The following is a 24,975-nucleotide window of genomic DNA, read 5'->3' on the forward strand; positions in this document are numbered from 1 at the left end:
TTGTGTGTGTGTGTGTGTGTCTATTTGTGTGTGTGTGTGTGTGTCTATCTGTGTGTGTGTGTGTCTATCTGTGTGTGTGTGTGTCTATCTGTGTGTGTGTCTATCTGTGTGTGTGTGTGTGTCTTTCTGTGTGTGTGTGTGTCTATCTGTGTGTGTGTGTGTCTTTCTGTCTGTGTGTGTGTCTTTCTGTGTGTGTGTGTAGGTGCGGGCCCAAGTGGCTGGGAGGGCGGAGTCTCAGTCGATGTGTATAGAGTGGGCGGTGCTTGCCTTTCTCTCTCTACAGGGAAGCTTTCTGGGATACCTGACTTGGTGAGACACAAACACAGGGATTACAGACAAACACAAGGATTACAGACACACACAGGGATTACAGACAAACACAGGGATTACAGACAAACACAAGGATTACAGACACACACAGGGATTACAGACAAACACAGGGATTACAGACAAACACAGGGATTACAGACAAACACAGGGATTACAGACACACACAGGGATTACAGACAAACACAGGGATTACAGACAAACACAGGGATTACAGACAAACACAGGGATTACAGACACACACAGGGATTACAGACACACACAGGGATTACAGACACAACAAACACGGGGATTACAGACACACACAAACACGGGGATTACACACACACACAAACACGGGGATTACACACACACACAAACACGGGGATTACACACACACACACAAACACGGGGATTACACACACACACAAACACGGGGATTACACACACACACACAAACACGGGAATTACACACACACACACAAACACAGGGATTACAGACACACACAAACACAGGGATTACAGACACACACACAAACACAGGGATTACAGACACACACAAACACAGGGATTACACACACACACACACAAACACAGGGATTACAGACAAACACAGGGATTACAGGCACACACAAACATTAATCTGTGCCGTCCCATCTGTCCCATCCAGGTTTGTGTTTGCCTGGGACGTGATGGAACCAGTCACCTACTTCATCACCTACGCTACCAGCATGGGCTTCCTGGGCTACTACATACTCACTAAACAGGCAAGACGGACGGACGGACGGACGGACGGACAGCAGCCAGACAGGCAGACAGACAGACAGACAGACAGACAGACAGACAGACAGACAGACAGACAGACAGACAGACAGACAGACAGACAGACAGACAGACAGACAGACAGACAGTGTGTGTGATCTGTTGCGTGTGTCAAGCTTCTCTTGTAAAAGTTGAGTCTTAAGAGTGTGTTAATGGTGTGTGTTAACGGTGAGTGTGTGTGTGTGTTAACGGTGTGTGTGTGTGTGTGTGTGTGTGTTAACGGTGTGTGTGTGTGTGTTAACGGTGTGTGTGTGTGTGTTAACGGTGTGTGTGTGTTAACGGTGTGTGTGTGTGTGTTAACGGTGTGTGTGTGTGTTAACGGTGTGTGTGTGTGTGTTAACGGTGTGTGTGTGTGTGTGTTAACGGTGTGTGTGTGTGTTTTAACGGTGTGTGTGTGTGTGTGTTAACGGTGTGTGTGTGTGTTAACGGTGTGTGTGTGTGTGTGTGTAGGAGTTGCTCTATCCGGATGCTAAGGACCGTCAGTTTCTTCACTTCTTCCACAAGAGAGCAGCAATGGAACAGTTTGACACACACAGATACAACGCACTACGAGACCAACTGGCTATGGTAAGGACACACTACCAGGCTATAGTGAGGACACTACCAGGCTATAGTGAGGACACACTACCAGGCTATAGTGAGGACACTACCAGGCTATAGTGAGGACACACTACCAGGCTATAGTGAGGATACAGACACACTACCAGGCTATAGTGAGGACACACTACCAGGCTATAGTGAGGACACACTACCAGGCTATAGTGAGGACACACTACCAGGCTATAGTGAGGACACTCTACCAGGCTATAGTGAGGACACACTACCAGGCTATAGTGAGGACACTACCAGGCTATAGTGAGGACACACTACCAGGCTATAGTGAGGACACACTACCAGGCTATAGTGAGGACACACTACCAGGCTATAGTGAGGACACACTACCAGGCTATAGTGAGGACACACTACCAGGCTATAGTGAGGACACACTACCAGGCTATAGTGAGGACACACTACCAGGCTATAGTGAGGACACACTACCAGGCTATAGTGAGGACACACTACCAGGCTATAGTGAGGACACAGACAAACTACCAGGCTATAGTGAGGATACAGACACACTACCAGGCTATAGTGAGGACACACTACCAGGCTATAGTGAGGATACAGACACACTACCAGGCTATAGTGAGGATACAGACACACTACCAGGCTATAGTGAGGACACACTACCAGGCTATAGTGAGGACACACTACCAGGCTATAGTGAGGACACTACCAGGCTATAGTGAGGACACACTACCAGGCTATAGTGAGGATACAGACACACTACCAGGCTATAGTGAGGATACAGACACACTACCAGGCTATAGTGAGGACAAACTACCAGGCTATAGTGAGGATACAGACACACTACCAGGCTATAGTGAGGATACAGACACACTACCAGGCTATAGTGAGGATACAGACACACTACCAGGCTATAGTGAGGACAAACTACCAGGCTATAGTGAGGATACAGACACACTACCAGGCTATAGTGAGGATACAGACACACTACCAGGCTATAGTGAGGATACAGACACACTACCAGGCTATAGTGAGGACAAACTACCAGGCTATAGTGAGGATACAGACACACTACCAGGCTATAGTGAGGATACAGACACACTACCAGGCTATAGTGAGGATACAGACACACTACCAGGCTATAGTGAGGACAAACTACCAGGCTATAGTGAGGACACACTACCAGGCTATAGTGAGGATACACTACCAGGCTATAGTGAGAATACACTACCAGGCTATAGTGAGGACACACTACCAGGCTATAGTGAGGACACACTACCAGGCTATAGTGAGGACACACTACCAGGCTATAGTGAGAATACACTACCAGGCTATAGTGAGGACACAGACAAACTACCAGGCTATAGTGAGGACACACTACCAGGCTATAGTGAGGACACACTACCAGGCTATAGTGAGGACACACTACCAGGCTATAGTGAGGACACACTACCAGGCTATAGTGAGGACACAGACACACTACCAGGCTATAGTGAGGACACAGACACACTACCAGGCTATAGTGAGGACACACTACCAGGCTATAGTGAGGACACACTACCAGGCTATAGTGAGGACACACTACCAGGCTATAGTGAGGACACAGACACACTACCAGGCTATAGTGAGGACACAGACACACTACCAGGCTATAGTGAGGACACACTACCAGGCTATAGTGAGGATACACTACCAGGCTATAGTGAGGATACACTACCAGGCTATAGTGAGGACACACTACCAGGCTATAGTGAGGATACAGACACACTACCAGCCTATAGTGAGGATACAGACACACTACCAGGCTATAGTGAGGATACAGACACACTACCAGGCTATAGTGAGGATACAGACACACTACCAGGCTATAGTGAGGACACAGACACACTACCAGGCTATAGTGAGGACACAGACACACTACCAGGCTATAGTGAGGACAAACTACCAGGCTATAGTGAGGACAAACTACCAGGCTATAGTGAGAATACACTAACAGGCTATAGTGAGGACACACTACCAGGCTATAGTGAGGACACACTACCAGGCTATAGTGAGGACACAGACACACTACCAGGCTATAGTGAGGACACACTACCAGGCTTTAGTGAGGACACACTACCAGGCTATAGTGAGGATACACTACCAGGCTATAGTGAGGACACACTACCAGGCTATAGTGAGGATACACTACCAGGCTATAGTGAGGACACACTACCAGGCTATAGTGAGGACACACTACCAGGCTATAGTGAGGACACACTACCAGGCTATAGTGAGGACACACTACCAGGCTATAGTGAGGATACAGACACACTACCAGGCTATAGTGAGGACACAGACACACTACCAGGCTATAGTGAGGACAAACTACCAGGCTATAGTGAGGACACACTACCAGGCTATAGTGAGGACACACTACCAGGCTATAGTGAGGACACACTACCAGGCTATAGTGAGGACACAGACACACTACCAGGCTATAGTGAGGATACACTACCAGGCTATAGTGAGGACACACTACCAGGCTATAGTGAGGACACACTACCAGGCTATAGTGAGGACACACTACCAGGCTATAGTGAGGACACACTACCAGGCTATAGTGAGGACACACTACCAGGCTATAGTGAGGATACAGACACACTACCAGGCTATAGTGAGGACACTACCAGGCTATAGTGAGGACACACTACCAGGCTATAGTGAGGACACACTACCAGGCTATAGTGAGGACACACTACCAGGCTATAGTGAGGACACAGACACACTACCAGGCTATAGTGAGGACACACTACCAGGCTATAGTGAGGACAGACATTCTTACAGCTCACTCTGTACCAAGTACTAATGGTGTGTGTGTGTGTGTGTGTGTGTGTGTGTGTGTGTGTGTGTGCGTGTGTAGGTGGAGAGTGATCTGAAACGCCTGAGGAAACCTATTCAACTACAGCTACCAGTGGACCCCATTCAGCCCAGCAACTAAACACCACACACACTATACACTATAAAAGGAGCAATATTGTAGCACCTTCATTTGTTCCGCGTAACACCAGCTCTACATTACATCTCATGTGGACTCAGAGAAATATGTCATACGCCTGCGTTCAAAGAATATCATTTCAGAGATTTACTATATGAAATAAATTCATCATTTTTATCTGTGCTTGATTGAGCTTGTCTGGATTAATGGACCAATTGAATAGTCCCAAAACCTTAAACCCCGCCCATTTGGCACTTCAGGCAGGCTAAAACAAACGCTCAAAGTGTTTCAAATATTTGTTTTAATGTTTAATGTCTGGTCTCGGGGTCTCTGTCTGTTGAGTATATCGGATCTGGGTTCTGTGCAGCATCTTTGTTCTGAAGTAGAGTATCTGGGTTCTGTGCAGCATCTTTGTTCTGAAGTAGAGTATCTGGGTTCTGTGCAGCATCTTTGTCTCGTGGTTCTGAAGTAGAGTATCTGGGTTCTGTGCAGCATCTTTGTCTCGTGGTTCTGAAGTAGAGTATCTGGGTTCTGTGCAGCATCTTTGTCTCGTGGTTCTGAAGTAGAGTATCTGGGTTCTGTGCAGCATCTTTGTCTCGTGGTTCTGAAGTAGAGTATCTGGGTTCTGTGCAGCATCTTTGTCTCGTGGTTCTGAAGTAGAGTATCTGGGTTCTGTGCAGCATCTTTGTTCTGAAGTAGAGTATCTGGGTTCTGTGCAGCATCTTTGTTCTGAAGTAGAGTATCTGGGTTCTGTGCAGCATCTTTGTCTCGTGGTTCTGAAGTAGAGTATCTGGGTTCTGTGCAGCATCTTTGTCTCGTGGTTCTGAAGTAGAGTATCTGGGTTCTGTGCAGCATCTTTGTCTCGTGGTTCTGAAGTAGAGTATCTGGGTTCTGTGCAGCATCTTTGTTCTGAAGTAGAGTATCTGGGTTCTGTGCAGCATCTTTGTCTCGTGGTTCAGAAAGCATTCAAACCCCTTGACCTATTCTACATTTTGTTGTGTTAGAGCCTCAATTCAAAATGGATTCAATATAATTATAATATCCTTTTCTCACCCATCTAATAATGACAAAATGAAAACGTGTTTTATACCCCTTGAATGAAATACAGAAGTATCTAATTTACATATTCAACCCAGCTGAGTCAATACATGTTAGAACCACCTTTGACAGTGATTACAGCTGTGAGTCTTTCTGGGTCCGTCTCTAAGAGCTGTGAGTCTTTCTGGGTCAGTCTAAGAGCTGTGAGTCTTTCTGGGTCAGTCTCTAAGAGCTGTGAGTCTTTCTGGGTCAGTCTAAGAGCTGTGAGTCTTTCTGGGTCAGTCTCTAAGAGCTGTGAGTCTTTCTGGGTCAGTCTAAGAGCTGTGAGTCTTTCTGTGTCAGTCTCTAAGAGCTGTGAGTCTTTCTGGGTAAGTCTCTAAGAGCTGTGAGTCTTTCTGGGTCAGTCTCTAAGAGCTGTGAGTCTTTCTGGGTAAGTCTCTAAGAGCTGTGAGTCTTTCTGGGTAAGTCTAAGAGCTGTGAGTCTTTCTGGGTAGGTCTAAGAGCTTTGCACACCTGGATTGTTGGTTGTTGATCATTGCTAGACAGCCATTTTCAAGTCTTGACATATATTTTCAAGATGATTTAAGTCAAAACTGCAGTGAAGATTTGGCCTTGTGTTTTAGGTTACTGTCCTGCTGAAAGGTGAATTCATCTCCCAGTGTCTGGTGGAAAGCAGACTGAACCAGGTTTTTTCCTGTCCTTTGCTCTATTCCATTTATTTTTATCCTGAAAAACTCCCTAGTCCTTGCTGATGGCAAGCATACCCACAACCTGATGCAGCCACCGCCATGCTTGGAAATAGAAAGAGTTTTACTCAGTGATGTTGGATTTGCCCCAAACATAACTTTTTATTCAGGACAAAAAGTTAATTTCTTTATCACATTTATTGCCGTATTTACAGCCTTGTTGCAAACAGGATGAATGTTTTGGAATATTTTTATTCTGTAAAGGCTTCCTTCTTTTCACTCTGTCATTTAGGTTAGTATTGTGGAGTAACTATAATATTGTTGATCCATCCTCAGTTTTCTCCTATCACAGCCATTAAACTCCGTAACTGTTTTAAAGTCATCATTGGCCTTATGGTGAAATCCCTGAGCGGTTTCCTTCCTCTCCGGCAACTGAGTTAGGAAGGACGGCTGTATCTTTGTAGTGACTGGGTGTATTGATACACCATCCAAAGTATAATTAATAACTTCACCGTGTTCAAAGGGATATTTAATGTCTGCTTTTACATTTTTTACCGATCTACCAATAGGGGCCCTTCTTTGTGAGGCATTGGAAAACCTCCCTGGTCTTTGTGGTTGAATCTGTGTTTTAAATTCACTGCTCGACTGAGGGACCTTACAATTATCTGTATGTGTGGGGTACAGAGATGAAAATCGACATTCAAAAATTAAACACTATTGTTGCACACAGTGAGTCCATGCAACTTATTATGTGACTTGTTAAGTACATTTTTACTCCTGAACATAGTTAAGCTCCTTACCATAACAAAGGGCTTGAAAACGTATTGACTCAAGACATTTCAGCTTTTCATTTATATATTTGAAGAAATATCTGAACAAAATGTTTAAGTGAATAATTTCTGAAAGCACTGCTGTAGTGGTGGTGGAGTTACTGTACATTGGGTTCAGTGTATATGGAATCTGGTATAGTATTGTCAATCTGTAGTAGAGCATCTTGGTTCAGTAGAGCATCTTGGTTCAGTAGAGCATCTTGATTCAGTAGAGCATCTTGATTCAGGAGAGCATCTTGATTCAGTAGAGCATCTTGGTTCAGTAGAGCATCTTGATTCAGTAGTGCATCTTGATTCAGGAGAGTATCTTGGTTCAGTAGAGCATCTTGATTCAGGAGAGTATCTTGATTCAGTAGAGCATCTTGATTCAGGAGAGTATCTTGATTCAGTAGAGCATCTTGGTTCAGTAGAGCATCTTGGTTCAGTAGAGCATCTTGATTCAGTAGAGCATCTAGGTTCGGGAGAGTATCTAGGTTCGGGAGAGTATCTAGGTTCGGGAGAGTATCTAGGTTCGGGAGAGTATCTAGGTTCGGGAGAGTATCTAGGTTCGGGAGAGTATCTAGGTTCGGGAGAGTATCTTGATTCAGTAGTTTCTTGGTTCAGTGGAGTATCTTGATTCAGTAGTTTCTTGGTTCAGTAGAGTATATTGATTCAGGAGAACATATTGATTCAGTAGTTTCTTGGTTCAGTAGAGTATATTGATTCAGGAGAACATCTTGATTCAGTAGTTTCTTGGTTCAGTAGAGTATCTTGATTCAGTAGAGCATCTAGGTTCGGGAGAGTATCTAGGTTCGGGAGAGTATCTAGGTTCGGGAGAGTATCTAGGTTCGGGAGAGCATCTAGGTTCGGGAGAGTATCTAGGTTCGGGAGAGTATCTAGGTTCGGGAGAGCATCTAGGTTCGGGAGAGCATCTAGGTTCGGGAGAGCATCTAGGTTCGGGAGAGCATCTAGGTTCGGGAGAGCATCTAGGTTCACGAGAGCATCTTGGTTCACGAGAGCATCTTGGTTCACGAGAGCATCTTGGTTCACGAGAGCATCTTGGTTCACGAGAGCATCTTGGTTCACGAGAGCATCTTGGTTCACGAGAGCATCTTGGTTCACGAGAGCATCTTGGTTCAGGAGAGCATCTAGGTTCAGGAGAGCATCTAGGTTCAGGAGAGCATCTAGGTTCAGGAGTGTATCTTGGTTCAGTAGTTTGTTGGTTCAGGAGAGTATCTCGATTCAGTAGAGCATCTCGGTTCAGGAGAGTATCTTGGTTCAGTAGAGAATACTAGAATGGGATAAATGTCAGCCATTTTGGTCAGGGAGTTGGTCAACCAGTTTGCCAGTGCTGTGATATTGTTATAACAATTCATTTGAAGAATGTTAACCAGACAGTTTTAGCGAAATTATTACATAAAATTCTCAAATTAAATGCCAATATTTTTTATACAGGAAGTAACTGTTTAGTTCTATCATCAGTTATACAGGAAGTAACTGTTTAGTTCTATCATCAGAGTTATACAGGAAGTAACTGTTTAGTTCTATCATCAGAGTTATACAGGAAGTAACTGTTTAGTTCTATCATCAGTTATACAGGAAGTAACTGTTTAGTTCTATCATCAGTTATACAGGAAGTAACTGTTTAGCTCTATCATCATTTATACAGGAAGTAACTGTTTAGTTCTATCATCTGAGTTATACAGGAAGTAACTGTTTAGTTCTATCATCAGAGTTATACAGGAAGTAACTGTTTAGTTCTATCATCAGAGTTATACAGGAAGTAACTGTTTAGTTCTATCATCAGAGTTATACAGGAAGTAACTGTTTAGTTCTATCATCAGAGTTATACAGGAAGTAACTGTTTAGTTCTATCATCCGAGTTATACAGGAAGTAACTGTTTAGTTCTATCATCCCAGTTATACAGGAAGTAACTGTTTAGTTCTATCATCAGTTATACAGGAAGTAACTGTTTAGTTCTATCATCAGAGTTATACAGGAAGTAACTGTTTAGTTCTATCATCCCAGTTATACAGGAAGTAACTGTTTAGTTCTATCATCTGAGTTATACAGGAAGTAACTGTTTAGTTCTATCATCAGAGTTATACAGGAAGTAACTGTTTAGCTCTATCATCAGTTATACAGGAAGTAACTGTTTAGTTCTATCAGAGTTATACAGGAAGTAACTGTTTAGTTCTATCAGAGTTATACAGGAAGTAACTGTCTGTTTTTCATAATCAGTAAACATCAGTTGATCATGTCATTTTAGATACGTAGGGTAGTCTTGCGATATCTCTCAATATTGGCCATCATTAATTTGATATTTTAGTGATGTAAAAGTGAAGTGACAATGAGTGGTGGCCAATAGTGGTTTAAGTTGATATTTCCCATCCTTTGTGGGCTCTGCCTGTCAAACAGCAGAAGGGCCATGTAACATTATCGTTAGCTGATCATGTTTACTATGAAAGCTACAGGTATAAACTTGGTACAGTTGGCTAAACATAGTGGTAAGGAGAAGTAATGTACTTTCTTCTCCAACCAATATAGGCCCAACTAGCGAAGATGGACAACATTATCCCATTTTCAACATTTGTTTTTAAGAGTATTTAATTACGATTTCTGCTGACAAGACATGCTAGGCTACATTGATTGATGGGCCACAGTCAAATTGTCTAGCTAGCTAATAACAGATCAGTCAATTTGGCTAGCTAGCTAATAACAGATCAGTCAATATGGCTAGTTAACAAGCTAATAACAGTTCAGTCAATATGGCTAGTTAACAAGCTAACAACAGATCAGTCAATTTGGCTAGCTAGCAATATGGCTTGTTAACAAGCAGATCAGTCAATATGGCTAGTTAGCAAGCTTTCGGTGGATAAACTAGATGGTTATATTTGTTTGATTTTCTTGCCATCTATAGCGGTAGTGACAGAAGTCCGACTGACAACTTTACCAGGACGAGGACTTGCCGATGACAAGCTCTTTCCAAAAGCCTAATCTCCGAGGAAGCTAAATGACACGTCGGTTGCTAAGCTTAGCTAGCTAGCTACACGCCAAATGGATCTGACTACCCTCACGTTTTTCAAAATACAAGGACCAATGGATGTTTACTGATCATGAAAAGCATACAGTTAATTGTTGTATACGTCTTACGATAGAGCTCAATGTGGAATCCCACGAGGCTCTTCAAAAGGTGATGATATTAAAAAAAAAAAGTTTATTTACATTTATTTAACCATCCCTTGAAAACAGCACATAGTTGTCAATGGTTTTAGCGGAGCTGAGGGTTCTCCTTGCCCCCTAGCTGCCAAATCAAATGCTTTGCACCTTATTGTGAAGTTTTACTGATAACGACCTATTGGTTTGGATTTCTCCCTGACCAATATGGCTGCCATTGTCAGCCCATTCGGGAACTTTGAGGGTTTATAACACAGCACACCCCCACCCCCTCTATTGATTTAATAGTACCTCTATAATTGCGAATTGGTAGTGGAGTATCTTGTCTTAGTGCAGTATCTTGATCTTGTAAAAATATCTTTTGTTTTTTAGTGTCTCAGAATATCTTTGTTCAGTGTCTTGATTCTGTAGAGTAGAATGTCTTGTTTTGACCCGGGAGTAGATAATGTAGAATGTCTTGCCTCAGTTGAGTATCTTGAATCTGGTACAGTATTGTAAGGGCTCCAGCGCTAAGGATTGAATTGAGACATAAATCTGTGTTAGAAGACAAGATACTCATATGAACCTCTATCTTGTTTCAGAGCTTCTTGGATCTGAAGTAAAGTTGATATCTTGTCTCAGAGCTTCTTGGATCTGAAGTAAAGTTGATATCTTGTCTCAGAGCTTCTTGGATCTGAAGTAAAGTTGATATCTTGTCTCAGAGCTTCTTGGATCTGAAGTAAAGTTGATATCTTGTTTCAGAGCTTCTTGGATCTGAAGTAAAGTTTCTTTGTGAGCATAGAGGTATAGCAAGGGACCTGGGACAGGATGAGTTTGGGAGAGAGAGATTAATGAATAAATGAGTGTGTGACTGTGTGTGTGTTGCCTCTCTGACTGTGTGTGTGTTGCCTGTCTGACTGTGTGTGTGTGTGTGTTGCCTGTCTGACTGTGTGTGTGTTGCCTGTCTGACTGTGTGTGTGTTGCCTGTCTGACTGTGTGTGTGTGTGTTGCCTGTCTGACTGTGTGTGTGTGTGTTGCCTGTCTGACTGTGTGTGTGTGTGTTGCCTGTCTGACTGTGTGTGTGTGTGTTGCCTGTCTGACTGTGTGTGTGTGTGTTGCCTGTCTGGCTGTGTGTGTGTGTGTGTGTTGCCTGTCTGACTGTGTGTGTGTGTGTGTGTTGCCTGTCTGACTGTGTGTGTGTGTGTGTGTTGCCTGTCTGACTGTGTGTGTGTTGCCTGTCTGACTGTGTGTGTGTGTGTTGCCTGTCTGACTGTGTGTGTGTGTGTGTTGCCTGTCTGACTGTGTGTGTGTGTGTGTTGCCTGTCTGACTGTGTGTGTGTGTTGCCTGTCTGACTGTGTGTGTGTGTGTTGCCTGTCTGACTGTGTGTGTGTGTGTTGCCTGTCTGACTGTGTGTGTGTGTGTTGCCTGTCTGACTGTGTGTGTGTGTGTGTTGCCTGTCTGACTGTGTGTGTGTGTGTTGCCTGTGACTGTGTGTGTGTGTGTTGCCTGTCTGACTGTGTGTGTGTGTGTTGCCTGTCTGACTGTGTGTGTGTGTGTTGCCTGTCTGACTGTGTGTGTGTGTGTTGCCTGTCTGACTGTGTGTGTGTGTGTTGCCTGTCTGACTGTGTGTGTGTGTGTTGCCTGTCTGACTGTGTGTGTGTGTGTTGCCTGTCTGACTGTGTGTGTGTGTGTTGCCTGTGACTGTGTGTGTGTGTGTTGCCTGTCTGACTGTGTGTGTGTGTGTTGCCTGTCTGACTGTGTGTGTGTGTGTTGCCTGTGACTGTGTGTGTGTGTGTCTGCCTGTCTGACTGTGACTGTGTGTGTGTTGCCTGTCTGACTGTGTGTGTGTGTGTTGCCTGTCTGACTGTGTGTGTGTGTGTTGCCTGTGACTGTGTGTGTGTGTGTTGCCTGTGACTGTGTGTGTTGCCTGTCTGACTGTGTGTGTGTGTGTTGCCTGTGACTGTGTGTGTGTGTGTTGCCTGTCTGACTGTGTGTGTGTGTGTTGCCTGTCTGACTGTGTGTGTGTGTGTTGCCTGTCTGACTGTGTGTGTGTGTGTGTGTTGCCTGTCTGACTGTGTGTGTGTGTGTGTGTGCCTGTCTGACTGTGTGTGTGTGTGTGTGTTGCCTGTCTGACTGTGTGTGTGTGTGTGTGTTGCCTGTCTGACTGTGTGTGTGTGTGTGTTGCCTCTCTGACTGTGTGTGTGTGTTGCCTCTCTGACTGTGTGTGTGTGTGTGTTGCCTCTCTGACTGTGTGTGTGTGTGTGTTGCCTGTCTGACTGTGTGTGTGTTGCCTGTCTGACTGTGTGTGTGTGTGTTGCCTGTCTGACTGTGTGTGTGTGTGTTGCCTGTCTGACTGTGTGTGTGTGTGTTGCCTGTCTGACTGTGTGTGTGTGTGTGTGTTGCCTGTCTGACTGTGTGTGTGTGTGTGTGTGTTGCCTGTCTGACTGTGTGTGTGTGTGTGTTGCCTCTCTGACTGTGTGTGTGTGTTGCCTCTCTGACTGTGTGTGTGTTGCCTGTCTGACTGTGTGTGTGTGTTGCCTGTCTGACTGTGTGTGTGTGTTGCCTGTCTGACTGTGTGTGTGTGTTGCCTGTCTGACTGTGTGTGTGTGTTGCCTGTCTGACTGTGTGTGTGTTGCCTGTCTGACTGTGTATGTGTGTGTGTTGCCTGTCTGACTGTGTGTGTGTGTTGCCTGTCTGACTGTGTGTGTGTTGCCTGTCTGACTGTGTGTGTGTGTGTGTTGCCTGTCTGACTGGTGCTCAGGGCTCTAACGACCATCATGTCCTAATGGCCTGGATGTGAAACGTTTTTTTAAATGTTAATTAACGGTTAATTAGCGTGAGGCAAAATGTCATGAGTATTTCCTGTGCGTGTGTGGGTCTACTTCCTGTGTGTGTGTGTCTACTTCCTGTGTGTGTGTGTCTACTTCCTGTGCGTGTGTGTGTCTACTTCCTGTGCGTGTGTGTGTCTACTTCCTGTGCGTGTGTGTGTCTACTTCCTGTGTGTGTGTGTCTACTTCCTGTGTGTGTGTGTGTGTGTGTGTCTACTTCCTGTGTGTGTGTGTCTACTTCCTGTGTGTGTGTGTCTACCTGTTTCTTCCCGATGGCGTTGCGGTCGGCACAGTTCTCTACGCGTCGCAGCGACACCCGGCGGTTAACTAGCGTCATCATCTCTGTGATCTCCAGCCGCGTTCCGTACTCCTGGAGCACTTCACATAGGTCCTGGATGTACCACGATCCATTCAACGTCTCTCTGTGGGAGAAATAACCTACACACACAGAGAGATGGAGACACAGAGAGAGAGACACAGAGAGATGGAGACAGAGAGAGACACAGAGAGATGGAGACACAGAGAGATGGAGACACAGACAGAGAGAGAGATGGAGACAGAGACAGAGAGAGAGATGGAGACAGAGAGAGAGAGAGACAGAGAGAGAGAGACAGAGAGAGAGAGAGAGACAGAGAGAGAGAGAGAGAGAGACAGACAGAGAGAGAGAGAGACAGAGAGAGAGAGAGAGACAGAGAGAGAGAGAGAGACAGACAGACAGAGAGACAGAGAGAGAGAGAGAGAGAGAGAGACAGACAGACAGACAGACAGACAGACAGACAGACAGACAGACAGACAGACAGACAGACAGACAGACAGACAGACAGACAGACAGACAGACAGACAGACAGACAGACAGACAGACAGACAGACAGACAGACAGACAGACAGACAGAGAAACACAAAAAAACAGAGAGAGAGAGACAGAGAGAGAAACACAAAAAAACAGAGAGAGAGACAGAGAGACAGAGAGACAGAGAGAGAAACACAAAAAAACAGACAGAGAGAGAGAGAGAGACAGAGAGAGAAACACAAAAAAACAGAGAGAGAGACAGAGAGACAGAGAGAGAAACACAAAAAAACAGACAGAGAGAGAGACAGAATGGGAGAAGGGAACAATGTTGAAAGGACGAGACTGGAAGGTCAATGTGAGAGTCGTACCTATTGAATGGATAGTGTGATGGTGTGATTGATCTCACCCTCGGCCACAGAGTAGCACATCAGGAAGTCCGCACCAGCAGGAAGTGTGTGTACCGTCCCAGCATCCACAACCAGCTGGTTAGCATGAACCTCACAGTCCACCACGTCTACTATAGGACTGACTGGCTCGTCATGTTTATCCCCACGACAAGCCTAGTGGACAGACACAACCAGCTGGTTAGCATGAACCTTACAGTCCACCTACAGGTATATAAGCCATCCTAACACAAATAAATCATTGTATTTGGTTCAAAAACATTCTCTAAGACCTAAACCTCAACTGGTGTTGTACATAAAGGGGGGTGTGACCTCTTCAACAAGTCGAAGAAGCTGAACTCCAAGGAGTAACATCAGGGTCAAGTCCTATTGACAGAGTTGTTGTGAAGATTGGGAGAGAGAGGTATGTCTGTTGTAAAAAAATTAAAAAATATGATCTGTGTTTTTGACACGAAGATCCACTGTCCTGGGTATCTCTCCAGGAACAGGGTTGGAGTTAAAACCTACAGGAGGGTCTCTCTCCAGGAACAGGGTTGGAGTTAAAACCTACAGGAGGGTCTCTCTCCAGGAACAGGGTTGGAGTTAAAACCTACAGGAGGGTCTCTCTCCAGGAACAGGGTTGGAACAGTTAAAAAACCTACAGGAGGGTCTCTCTCCAGGAACAGGGTTGGAGTTAAAACCTACAGGAGGGTCTCTCTCCAGGAACAGGGTTGGAGTTAAAACCTACAGGAGGGTCTCTCTTCAGGAACAGGGTTGGAGTTAAAACCTACAGGAGGGTCTCTCCAGGAACAGGGTTGGAGTTAAAACCTACAGGAGGGTCTCTCTCCAGGAACAGGGTTGGAGTTAAAACCTACAGGAGGGTCTCTCTCCAGGAACAGGGTTGGAGTTAAAACCTACAGGAGGGTCTCTCTCCAGGAACAGGGTTGGAGTTAAAACCTACAGGAGGGTCTCTCTCCAGGAACAGGGTTGGAGTTAAAACCTACAGGAGGGTCTCTCTCCAGGAACAGGGTTGGAGTTAAAACCTACAGGAGGGTCTCTCTCCAGGAACAGGGTTGGAGTTAAAACCTACAGGAGGGTCTCTCTCCAGGAACAGGGTTGGAGTTAAAACCTACAGGAGGGTCTCTCTCCAGGAACAGGGTTGGAGTTAAAACCTACAGGAGGGTCTCTCTCCAGGAACAGGGTTGGAGTTAAAACCTACAGGAGGGTCTCTCTCCAGGAACAGGGTTGGAGTTAAAACCTACAGGAGGGTCTCTCTCCAGGAACAGGGTTGGAGTTAAAACCTACAGGAGGGTCTCTCTCCAGGAACAGGGTTGGAGTTAAAACCTACAGGAGGGTCTCTCAGGAACAGGGTTGGAGTTAAAACCTACAGGAGGGTCTCTCTCCAGGAACAGGGTTGGAGTTAAAACCTACAGGAGGGTCTCTCTCCAGGAACAGGGTTGGAGTTAAAACCTACAGGAGGGTCTCTCTCCAGGAACAGGGTTGGAGTTAAAACCTACAGGAGGGTCTCTCTCCAGGAACAGGGTTGGAGTTAAAACCTACAGGAGGGTCTCTCTCCAGGAACAGGGTTGGAGTTAAAACCTACAGGAGGGTCTCTCTCCAGGAACAGGGTTGGAGAGCCCTGTTTTAGAGTGTTGTGGGTACAATGATCCACTGTTCTATTTGTTCGGGCTCTGGTCTTGTCCCCCGTATTAATTACTGTCTGGTCACGTGGAGCAAAGAAAGACCTATCAAAGCTGCAGCTCAGAACCGGAGCAGCACGGCTTGTCCTGAACTACACAGAGAACCAACACCGTCTTTCATGGCTGAGGGTTGAAGAGAAATTAACTACTGGATTTGTCTGTTAAAAATGCCGAACCACTTGTATAATCTATTATTACTAACCACTTGAAACAGACACACAAACCCCCATTAGAAACACCACTATAATACACTGAACACAGACCCCATCAGAAACACCACTATAATACACTGAACACAAACCCCACTATAATACACTGAACACAAACCCCACTATAATACACTGAACACAAACCCCCATTAGAAACCCCACTATGGGTTTATACACTGAACACAAACCCCATTAGAAACACCACTATGGGTTTATACACTGAACACAAACCCCATCAGAAACACCACTATAATACACTGAACACAAACCCCACTATAATACACTGAACACAAACCCCATCAGAAACACCACTATAATACACTGAACACAAACCCCCATCAGAAACACCACTATAATACACTGAACACAAACCCCCATCAGACACACCACTATAATACACTGAACACAGACCCCACTATAATACACTGAACACAAACCCCACTATAATACACTGAACACAAACCCCATCAGACACACCACTATAATACACTGAACACAAACCCCCATCAGACACACCACTATAATACACTGAACACAGACCCCACTATAATACACTGAACACAAACCCCACTATAATACACTGAACACAAACCCCATCAGACACACCACTATAATACACTGAACACAGACCCCACTATAATACACTGAACACAAACCCCATCAGAAACACCACTATAATACACTGAACACAAACCCCCATCAGAAACACCACTATAATACACTGAACACAAACCCCACTATAATACACTGAACACAGACCCCACTATAATACACTGAACACAAACCCCACTATAATACACTGAACACAAACCCCCATCAGAAACACCACTATAATACACTGAACACAGACCCCATCAGAAACACCACTATAATACACTGAACACAAACCCCACTATAATACACTGAACACAAACCCCACTATAATACACTGAACACAAACCCCCATTAGAAACCCCACTATGGGTTTATACACTGAACACAAACCCCATTAGAAACACCACTATGGGTTTATACACTGAACACAAACCCCATCAGAAACACCACTATAATACACTGAACACAAACCCCACTATAATACACTGAACACAAACCCCATCAGAAACACCACTATAATACACTGAACACAAACCCCCATCAGAAACACCACTATAATACACTGAACACAAACCCCCATCAGACACACCACTATAATACACTGAACACAGACCCCACTATAATACACTGAACACAAACCCCACTATAATACACTGAACACAAACCCCACTATAATACACTGAACACAGACCCCACTATAATACACTGAACACAGACCCCACTATAATACACTGAACACAAACCCCATCAGAAACACCACTATAATACACTGAACACAAACCCCCATCAGAAACACCACTATAATACACTGAACACAAACCCCACTATAATACACTGAACACAGACCCCACTATAATACACTGAACACAAACCCCACTATAATACACTGAACACAAACCCCCATCAGAAACACCACTATAATACACTGAACACAAACCCCCATCAGAAACACCACTATAATACACTGAACACAAACCCCATCAGAAACACCACTATAATACACTGAACACAAACACCACTATAATACACTGAACACAAACCCCACTATAATACACTGAACACAAACCCCACTATAATACACTGAACACAAACCCCACTATAATACACTGAACACAAACCCCACTATAATACACTGAACACAAACCCCCATCAGACACACCACTATAATACACTGAACACAAACCCCCATCAGACACACCACTATAATACACTGAACACAAACCCCCATCAGAAACACCACTATGGGTTTATACACTGAACACAAACCCCATCAGAAACACCACTATAATACACTGAACACAAACCCCCATCAGACACACCACTATAATACACTGAACACAAACCCCATTAGACACACCACTATAATACACTGAACACAAACCCCATCAGAAACACCACTATAATACACTGAACACAAACCCCCATCAGACACACCACTATAATACACTGAACACAAACCCCATCAGAAACACCACTATGGGTTTATACACTGAACACAAACCCCATCAGAAACACCACTATGGGTTTATACACTATAGAGTCATGTTATCATGGAATGATCTGTTACTCAGTTATGTATAGAGTCATGTCATCATGGAATGATCTGTTACCAGAGGTTACTCAGTTATGTATAGAGTCATGTTATCATGGAATGATCTGTTACTCAGTTATGTATAGAGTCATGTCATCATGGAATGATCTGTTACTCAGTTATGTATAGAGTCATGTCATCATGGAATGATCTGTTACTCAGTTATGTATAGAGTCATGTTATCATGGAATGATCTGTTACTCAGTTATGTATAGAGTCATGAGTAGCTGCTACATGTTCAGTAGTTAATGGACCCCAGGTAGAGTAGCTGCTACATGTTAATGGACCCCAGGTAGAGTAGCTGCTACATGTTCAGTAGTTAATGGACCCCAGGTAGAGTAGCTGTTACATGTTAATGGACCCCAGGTAGAGTAGCTGCTACATGTTCAGTAGTTAATGGACCCCAGGTAGAGTAGCTGCTACATGTTAATGAACCCCAGGTAGAGTAGCTGCTACATGTTAATGGACCCCAGGTAGAGTAGCTGCTACATGTTCAGTAGTTAATGGACCCCAGGTAGAGTAGCTGCTACATGTTAATGAACCCCAGGTAGAGTAGCTGCTCCATGTTAATGGACCCCAGGTAGAGTAGCTGCTACATGTTAATGGACCCCAGGTAGAGTAGCTGCTACATGTTCAGTAGTTAATGGACCCCAGGTAGAGTAGCTGCTACATGTTCAGTAGTTAATGGACCCCAGGTAGAATAGCTGCTACATGTTCAGTAGTTAATGGACCCCAGGTAGAGTAGCTGCTACATGTTAATGGACCCCAGGTAGAGTAGCTGCTACATGTTCAGTAGTTAATGGACCCCAGGTAGAGTAGCTGCTACATGTTCAGTAGTTAATGGACCCCAGGTAGAGTAGCTGCTACATGTTAATGGACCCCAGGTAGAGTAGCTGCTACATGTTCAGTAGTTAATGGACCCCAGGTAGAGTAGCTGCTACATGTTAATGGACCCCAGGTAGAGTAGCTGCTACATATTCAGTAGTTAATGGACCCCAGGTAGAGTAGCTGCTACATGTTCAGTAGTTAATGGACCCCAGGTAGAGTAGCTGCTACATGTTAATGGACCCCAGGTAGAGTAGCTGCTACATGTTAATGGACCCCAGGTAGAGTAGCTGCTACATGTTCAGTAGTTAATGAACCCCAGGTAGAGTAGCTGCTACATGTTAATGGACCCCAGGTAGAGTAGCTGCTACATGTTAATGGACCCCAGGTAGAGTAGCTGCTACATGTTAATGGACCCCAAGTAGAGTAGCTGCTACATGTTAATGGACCCCAGGTAGAGTAGCTGCTACATGTTCAGTAGTTAATGGACCCCAGGTAGAGTAGCTGCTACATGTTAATGGACCCCAGGTAGAGTAGCTGCTACATGTTAATGAACCCCAGGTAGAGTAGCTGCTCCATGTTAATGGACCCCAGGTAGAGTAGCTGCTACATGTTAATGGACCCCAGGTAGAGTAGCTGCTACATGTTCAGTAGTTAATGGACCCCAGGTAGAGTAGCTGCTACATGTTCAGTAGTTAATGGACCCCAGGTAGAATAGCTGCTACATGTTCAGTAGTTAATGGACCCCAGGTAGAGTAGCTGCTACATGTTAATGGACCCCAGGTAGAGTAGCTGCTACATGTTAATGGACCCCAGGTAGAGTAGCTGCTACATGTTCAGTAGTTAATGGACCCCAGGTAGAGTAGCTGCTACATGTTCAGTAGTTAATGGACCCCAGGTAGAGTAGCTGCTACATGTTAATGGACCCCAGGTAGAGTAGCTGCTACATGTTCAGTAGTTAATGGACCCCAGGTAGAGTAGCTGCTACATGTTCAGTAGTTAATGGACCCCAGGTAGAATAGCTGCTACATGTTCAGTAGTTAATGGACCCCAGGTAGAGTAGCTGCTACATGTTAATGGACCCCAGGTAGAGTAGCTGCTACATGTTCAGTAGTTAATGGACCCCAGGTAGAGTAGCTGCTACATGTTAATGGACCCCAGGTAGAGTAGCTGCTACATGTTCAGTAGTTAATGGACCCCAGGTAGAGTAGCTGCTACATGTTAATGGACCCCAGGTAGAGTAGCTGCTACATATTCAGTAGTTAATGGACCCCAGGTAGAGTAGCTGCTACATGTTCAGTAGTTAATGGACCCCAGGTAGAGTAGCTGCTACATGTTAATGGACCCCAGGTAGAGTAGCTGCTACATGTTAATGGACCCCAGGTAGAGTAGCTGCTACATGTTCAGTAGTTAATGAACCCCAGGTAGAGTAGCTGCTACATGTTAATGGACCCCAGGTAGAGTAGCTGCTACATGTTAATGGACCCCAGGTAGAGTAGCTGCTACATGTTAATGGACCCCAAGTAGAGTAGCTGCTACATGTTAATGGACCCCAGGTAGAGTAGCTGCTACATGTTCAGTAGTTAATGGACCCCAGGTAGAGTAGCTGCTACATGTTAATGGACCCCAGGTAGAGTAGCTGCTACATGTTAATGAACCCCAGGTAGAGTAGCTGCTCCATGTTAATGGACCCCAGGTAGAGTAGCTGCTACATGTTAATGGACCCCAGGTAGAGTAGCTGCTACATGTTCAGTAGTTAATGGACCCCAGGTAGAGTAGCTGCTACATGTTCAGTAGTTAATGGACCCCAGGTAGAATAGCTGCTACATGTTCAGTAGTTAATGGACCCCAGGTAGAGTAGCTGCTACATGTTAATGGACCCCAGGTAGAGTAGCTGCTACATGTTAATGGACCCCAGGTAGAGTAGCTGCTACATGTTCAGTAGTTAATGGACCCCAGGTAGAGTAGCTGCTACATGTTCAGTAGTTAATGGACCCCAGGTAGAGTAGCTGCTACATGTTAATGGACCCCAGGTAGAGTAGCTGCTACATGTTCAGTAGTTAATGGACCCCAGGTAGAGTAGCTGCTACATGTTAATGGACCCCAGGTAGAGTAGCTGCTACATATTCAGTAGTTAATGGACCCCAGGTAGAGTAGCTGCTACATGTTCAGTAGTTAATGGACCCCAGGTAGAGTAGCTGCTACATGTTAATGGACCCCAGGTAGAGTAGCTGCTACATGTTAATGGACCCCAGGTAGAGTAGCTGCTACATGTTCAGTAGTTAATGAACCCCAGGTAGAGTAGCTGCTACATGTTAATGGACCCCAGGTAGAGTAGCTGCTACATGTTAATGGACCCCAGGTAGAGTAGCTGCTACATGTTAATGGACCCCAGGTAGAGTAGCTGCTACATGTTAATGGACCCCAAGTAGAGTAGCTGCTACATGTTAATGGACCCCAGGTAGAGTAGCTGCTACATGTTCAGTAGTTAATGGACCCCAGGTAGAGTAGCTGCTACATGTTAATGGACCCCAAGTAGAGTAGCTGCTACATGTTAATGGACCCCAGGTAGAGTAGCTGCTACATGTTCAGTAGTTAATGGACCCCAGGTAGAGTAGCTGCTACATGTTCAGTAGTTAATGGACCCCAGGTAGAGTAGCTGCTACATGTTAATGGACCCCAGGTAGAGTAGCTGCTACATGTTCAGTAGTTAATGGACCCCAGGTAGAGTAGCTGCTACATGTTCAGTAGTTAATGGACCCCAGGTAGAGTAGCTGCTACATGTTAATGGACCCCAAGTAGAGTAGCTGCTACATGTTAATGGACCCCAGGTAGAGTAGCTGTTACATGTTCAGTAGTTAATGGACCCCAGGTAGAGTAGCTGCTACATGTTAATGGACCCCAGGTAGAGTAGCTGCTACATGTTCAGTAGTTAATGGACCCCAGGTAGAGTAGCTGCTACATGTTAATGGACCCCAGGTAGAGTAGCTGCTACATGTTCAAGTTAATGGACCCCAGGTAGAGTAGCTGCTACATGTTAATGGACCCCAGGTAGAGTAGCTGCTACATGTTAATGGACCCCAGGTAGAGTAGCTGCTACATGTTCAGTAGTTAATGGACCCCAGGTAGAGTAGCTGCTACATGTTAATGGACCCCAGGTAGAGTAGCTGCTACATGTTCAGTAGTTAATGGACCCCAGGTAGAGTAGCTGCTACATGTTAATGGACCCCAAGTAGAGTAGCTGCTACATGTTAATGGACCCCAGGTAGAGTAGCTGCTACATGTTCAGTAGTTAATGGACCCCAGGTAGAGTAGCTGCTACATGTTCAGTAGTTAATGGACCCCAGGTAGAGTAGCTGCTACATGTTCAGTAGTTAATGGACCCCAGGTAGAGTAGCTGCTACATGTTCAGTAGTTAATGGACCCCAGGTAGAGTAGCTGCTACATGTTCAGTAGTTAATGGACCCCAGGTAGAGTAGCTGCTACATGTTAATGGACCCCAGGTAGAGTAGCTGCTACATGTTCAGTAGTTAATGGACCCCAGGTAGAGTAGCTGCTACATGTTAATGAACCCCAGGTAGAGTAGCTGCTCCATGTTAATGGACCCCAGGTAGAGTAGCTGCTACATGTTAATGGACCCCAGGTAGAGTAGCTGCTACATGTTCAGTAGTTAATGGACCCCAGGTAGAGTAGCTGCTACATGTTAATGGACCCCAGGTAGAGTAGCTGCTACATGTTAATGAACCCCAGGTAGAGTAGCTGCTCCATGTTAATGGACCCCAGGTAGAGTAGCTGCTACATGTTAATGGACCCCAGGTAGAGTAGCTGCTACATGTTAATGGACCCCAGGTAGAGTAGCTGCTACATGTTAATGGACCCCAGGTAGAGTAGCTGCTACATGTTCAGTAGTTAATGGACCCCAGGTAGAGTAGCTGCTACATGTTCAGTAGTTAATGGACCCCAGGTAGAGTAGCTGCTACATGTTCAGTAGTTAATGGACCCCAGGTAGAGTAGCTGCTACATGTTAATGGACCCCAGGTAGAGTAGCTGCTACATGTTAATGGACCCCAGGTAGAGTAGCTGCTACATGTTCAGTAGTTAATGGACCCCAGGTAGAGTAGCTGCTACATGTTCAGTAGTTAATGGACCCCAGGTAGAGTAGCTGCTACATGTTAATGGACCCCAGGTAGAGTAGCTGCTACATGTTCAGTAGTTAATGGACCCCAGGTAGAGTGTTCAGTAGTTAATGGACCCCAGGTAGAATAGCTGCTACATGTTCAGTAGTTAATGGACCCCAGGTAGTAGCTGCTACATGTTAATGGACCCCAGGTAGAGTAGCTGCTACATGTTCAGTAGTTAATGGACCCCAGGTAGAGTAGCTGCTACATGTTAATGGACCCCAGGTAGAGTAGCTGCTACATGTTCAGTAGTTAATGGACCCCAGGTAGAGTAGCTGCTACATGTTAATGGACCCCAGGTAGAGTAGCTGCTACATATTCAGTAGTTAATGGACCCCAGGTAGAGTAGCTGCTACATGTTCAGTAGTTAATGGACCCCAGGTAGAGTAGCTGCTACATGTTAATGGACCCCAGGTAGAGTAGCTGCTACATGTTAATGGACCCCAGGTAGAGTAGCTGCTACATGTTCAGTAGTTAATGAACCCCAGGTAGAGTAGCTGCTACATGTTAATGGACCCCAGGTAGAGTAGCTGCTACATGTTAATGGACCCCAGGTAGAGTAGCTGCTACATGTTAATGGACCCCAAGTAGAGTAGCTGCTACATGTTAATGGACCCCAGGTAGAGTAGCTGCTACATGTTCAGTAGTTAATGGACCCCAGGTAGAGTAGCTGCTACATGTTAATGGACCCCAGGTAGAGTAGCTGCTACATGTTAATGAACCCCAGGTAGAGTAGCTGCTCCATGTTAATGGACCCCAGGTAGAGTAGCTGCTACATGTTAATGGACCCCAGGTAGAGTAGCTGCTACATGTTCAGTAGTTAATGGACCCCAGGTAGAGTAGCTGCTACATGTTCAGTAGTTAATGGACCCCAGGTAGAATAGCTGCTACATGTTCAGTAGTTAATGGACCCCAGGTAGAGTAGCTGCTACATGTTAATGGACCCCAGGTAGAGTAGCTGCTACATGTTAATGGACCCCAGGTAGAGTAGCTGCTACATGTTCAGTAGTTAATGGACCCCAGGTAGAGTAGCTGCTACATGTTCAGTAGTTAATGGACCCCAGGTAGAGTAGCTGCTACATGTTAATGGACCCCAGGTAGAGTAGCTGCTACATGTTCAGTAGTTAATGGACCCCAGGTAGAGTAGCTGCTACATGTTAATGGACCCCAGGTAGAGTAGCTGCTACATATTCAGTAGTTAATGGACCCCAGGTAGAGTAGCTGCTACATGTTCAGTAGTTAATGAACCCCAGGTAGAGTAGCTGCTACATGTTAATGGACCCCAGGTAGAGTAGCTGCTACATGTTAATGGACCCCAGGTAGAGTAGCTGCTACATGTTAATGGACCCCAGGTAGAGTAGCTGCTACATGTTCAGTAGTTAATGAACCCCAGGTAGAGTAGCTGCTACATGTTAATGGACCCCAGGTAGAGTAGCTGCTACATGTTAATGGACCCCAGGTAGAGTAGCTGCTACATGTTAATGGACCCCAGGTAGAGTAGCTGCTACATGTTA

The 24,975-nt window shown here is 45.1% G+C and overlaps 2 protein-coding genes across 2 annotated transcripts in view; one reads left to right on the forward strand and one right to left on the reverse strand.

The window, feature by feature from the left end:
* LOC124008659 (calcium uniporter regulatory subunit MCUb, mitochondrial-like) overlaps nucleotides 1-4,855 on the forward strand; it is a 24,036-nt gene extending 19,181 nt beyond the window's left edge. Inside the window, exons 6-9 of the mRNA XM_046320138.1 lie at nucleotides 203-309; nucleotides 977-1,073; nucleotides 1,579-1,695; nucleotides 4,598-4,855. Coding sequence (XP_046176094.1) covers nucleotides 203-309; nucleotides 977-1,073; nucleotides 1,579-1,695; nucleotides 4,598-4,675 — 399 coding nt within the window. The 3' untranslated portion in view covers nucleotides 4,676-4,855. The remainder of the gene's footprint in view (nucleotides 1-202; nucleotides 310-976; nucleotides 1,074-1,578; nucleotides 1,696-4,597) is intronic.
* A 6,265-nt stretch (nucleotides 4,856-11,120) lies between these two features.
* The window catches only part of LOC124008826 (caspase-6-like), a 43,832-nt gene continuing 29,977 nt past the window's right edge, over nucleotides 11,121-24,975 (reverse strand). The window contains exons 3-5 of the mRNA XM_046320396.1: nucleotides 14,388-14,541; nucleotides 13,451-13,629; nucleotides 11,121-11,180 (exon numbers count right to left, since the gene is read on the reverse strand). Coding sequence (XP_046176352.1) covers nucleotides 11,121-11,180; nucleotides 13,451-13,629; nucleotides 14,388-14,541 — 393 coding nt within the window. The remainder of the gene's footprint in view (nucleotides 11,181-13,450; nucleotides 13,630-14,387; nucleotides 14,542-24,975) is intronic.

Source organism: Oncorhynchus gorbuscha, linkage group LG21, assembly GCF_021184085.1.
Source record: "Oncorhynchus gorbuscha isolate QuinsamMale2020 ecotype Even-year linkage group LG21, OgorEven_v1.0, whole genome shotgun sequence".
In the NCBI taxonomy this organism is placed as follows: domain Eukaryota; kingdom Metazoa; phylum Chordata; class Actinopteri; order Salmoniformes; family Salmonidae; genus Oncorhynchus; species Oncorhynchus gorbuscha.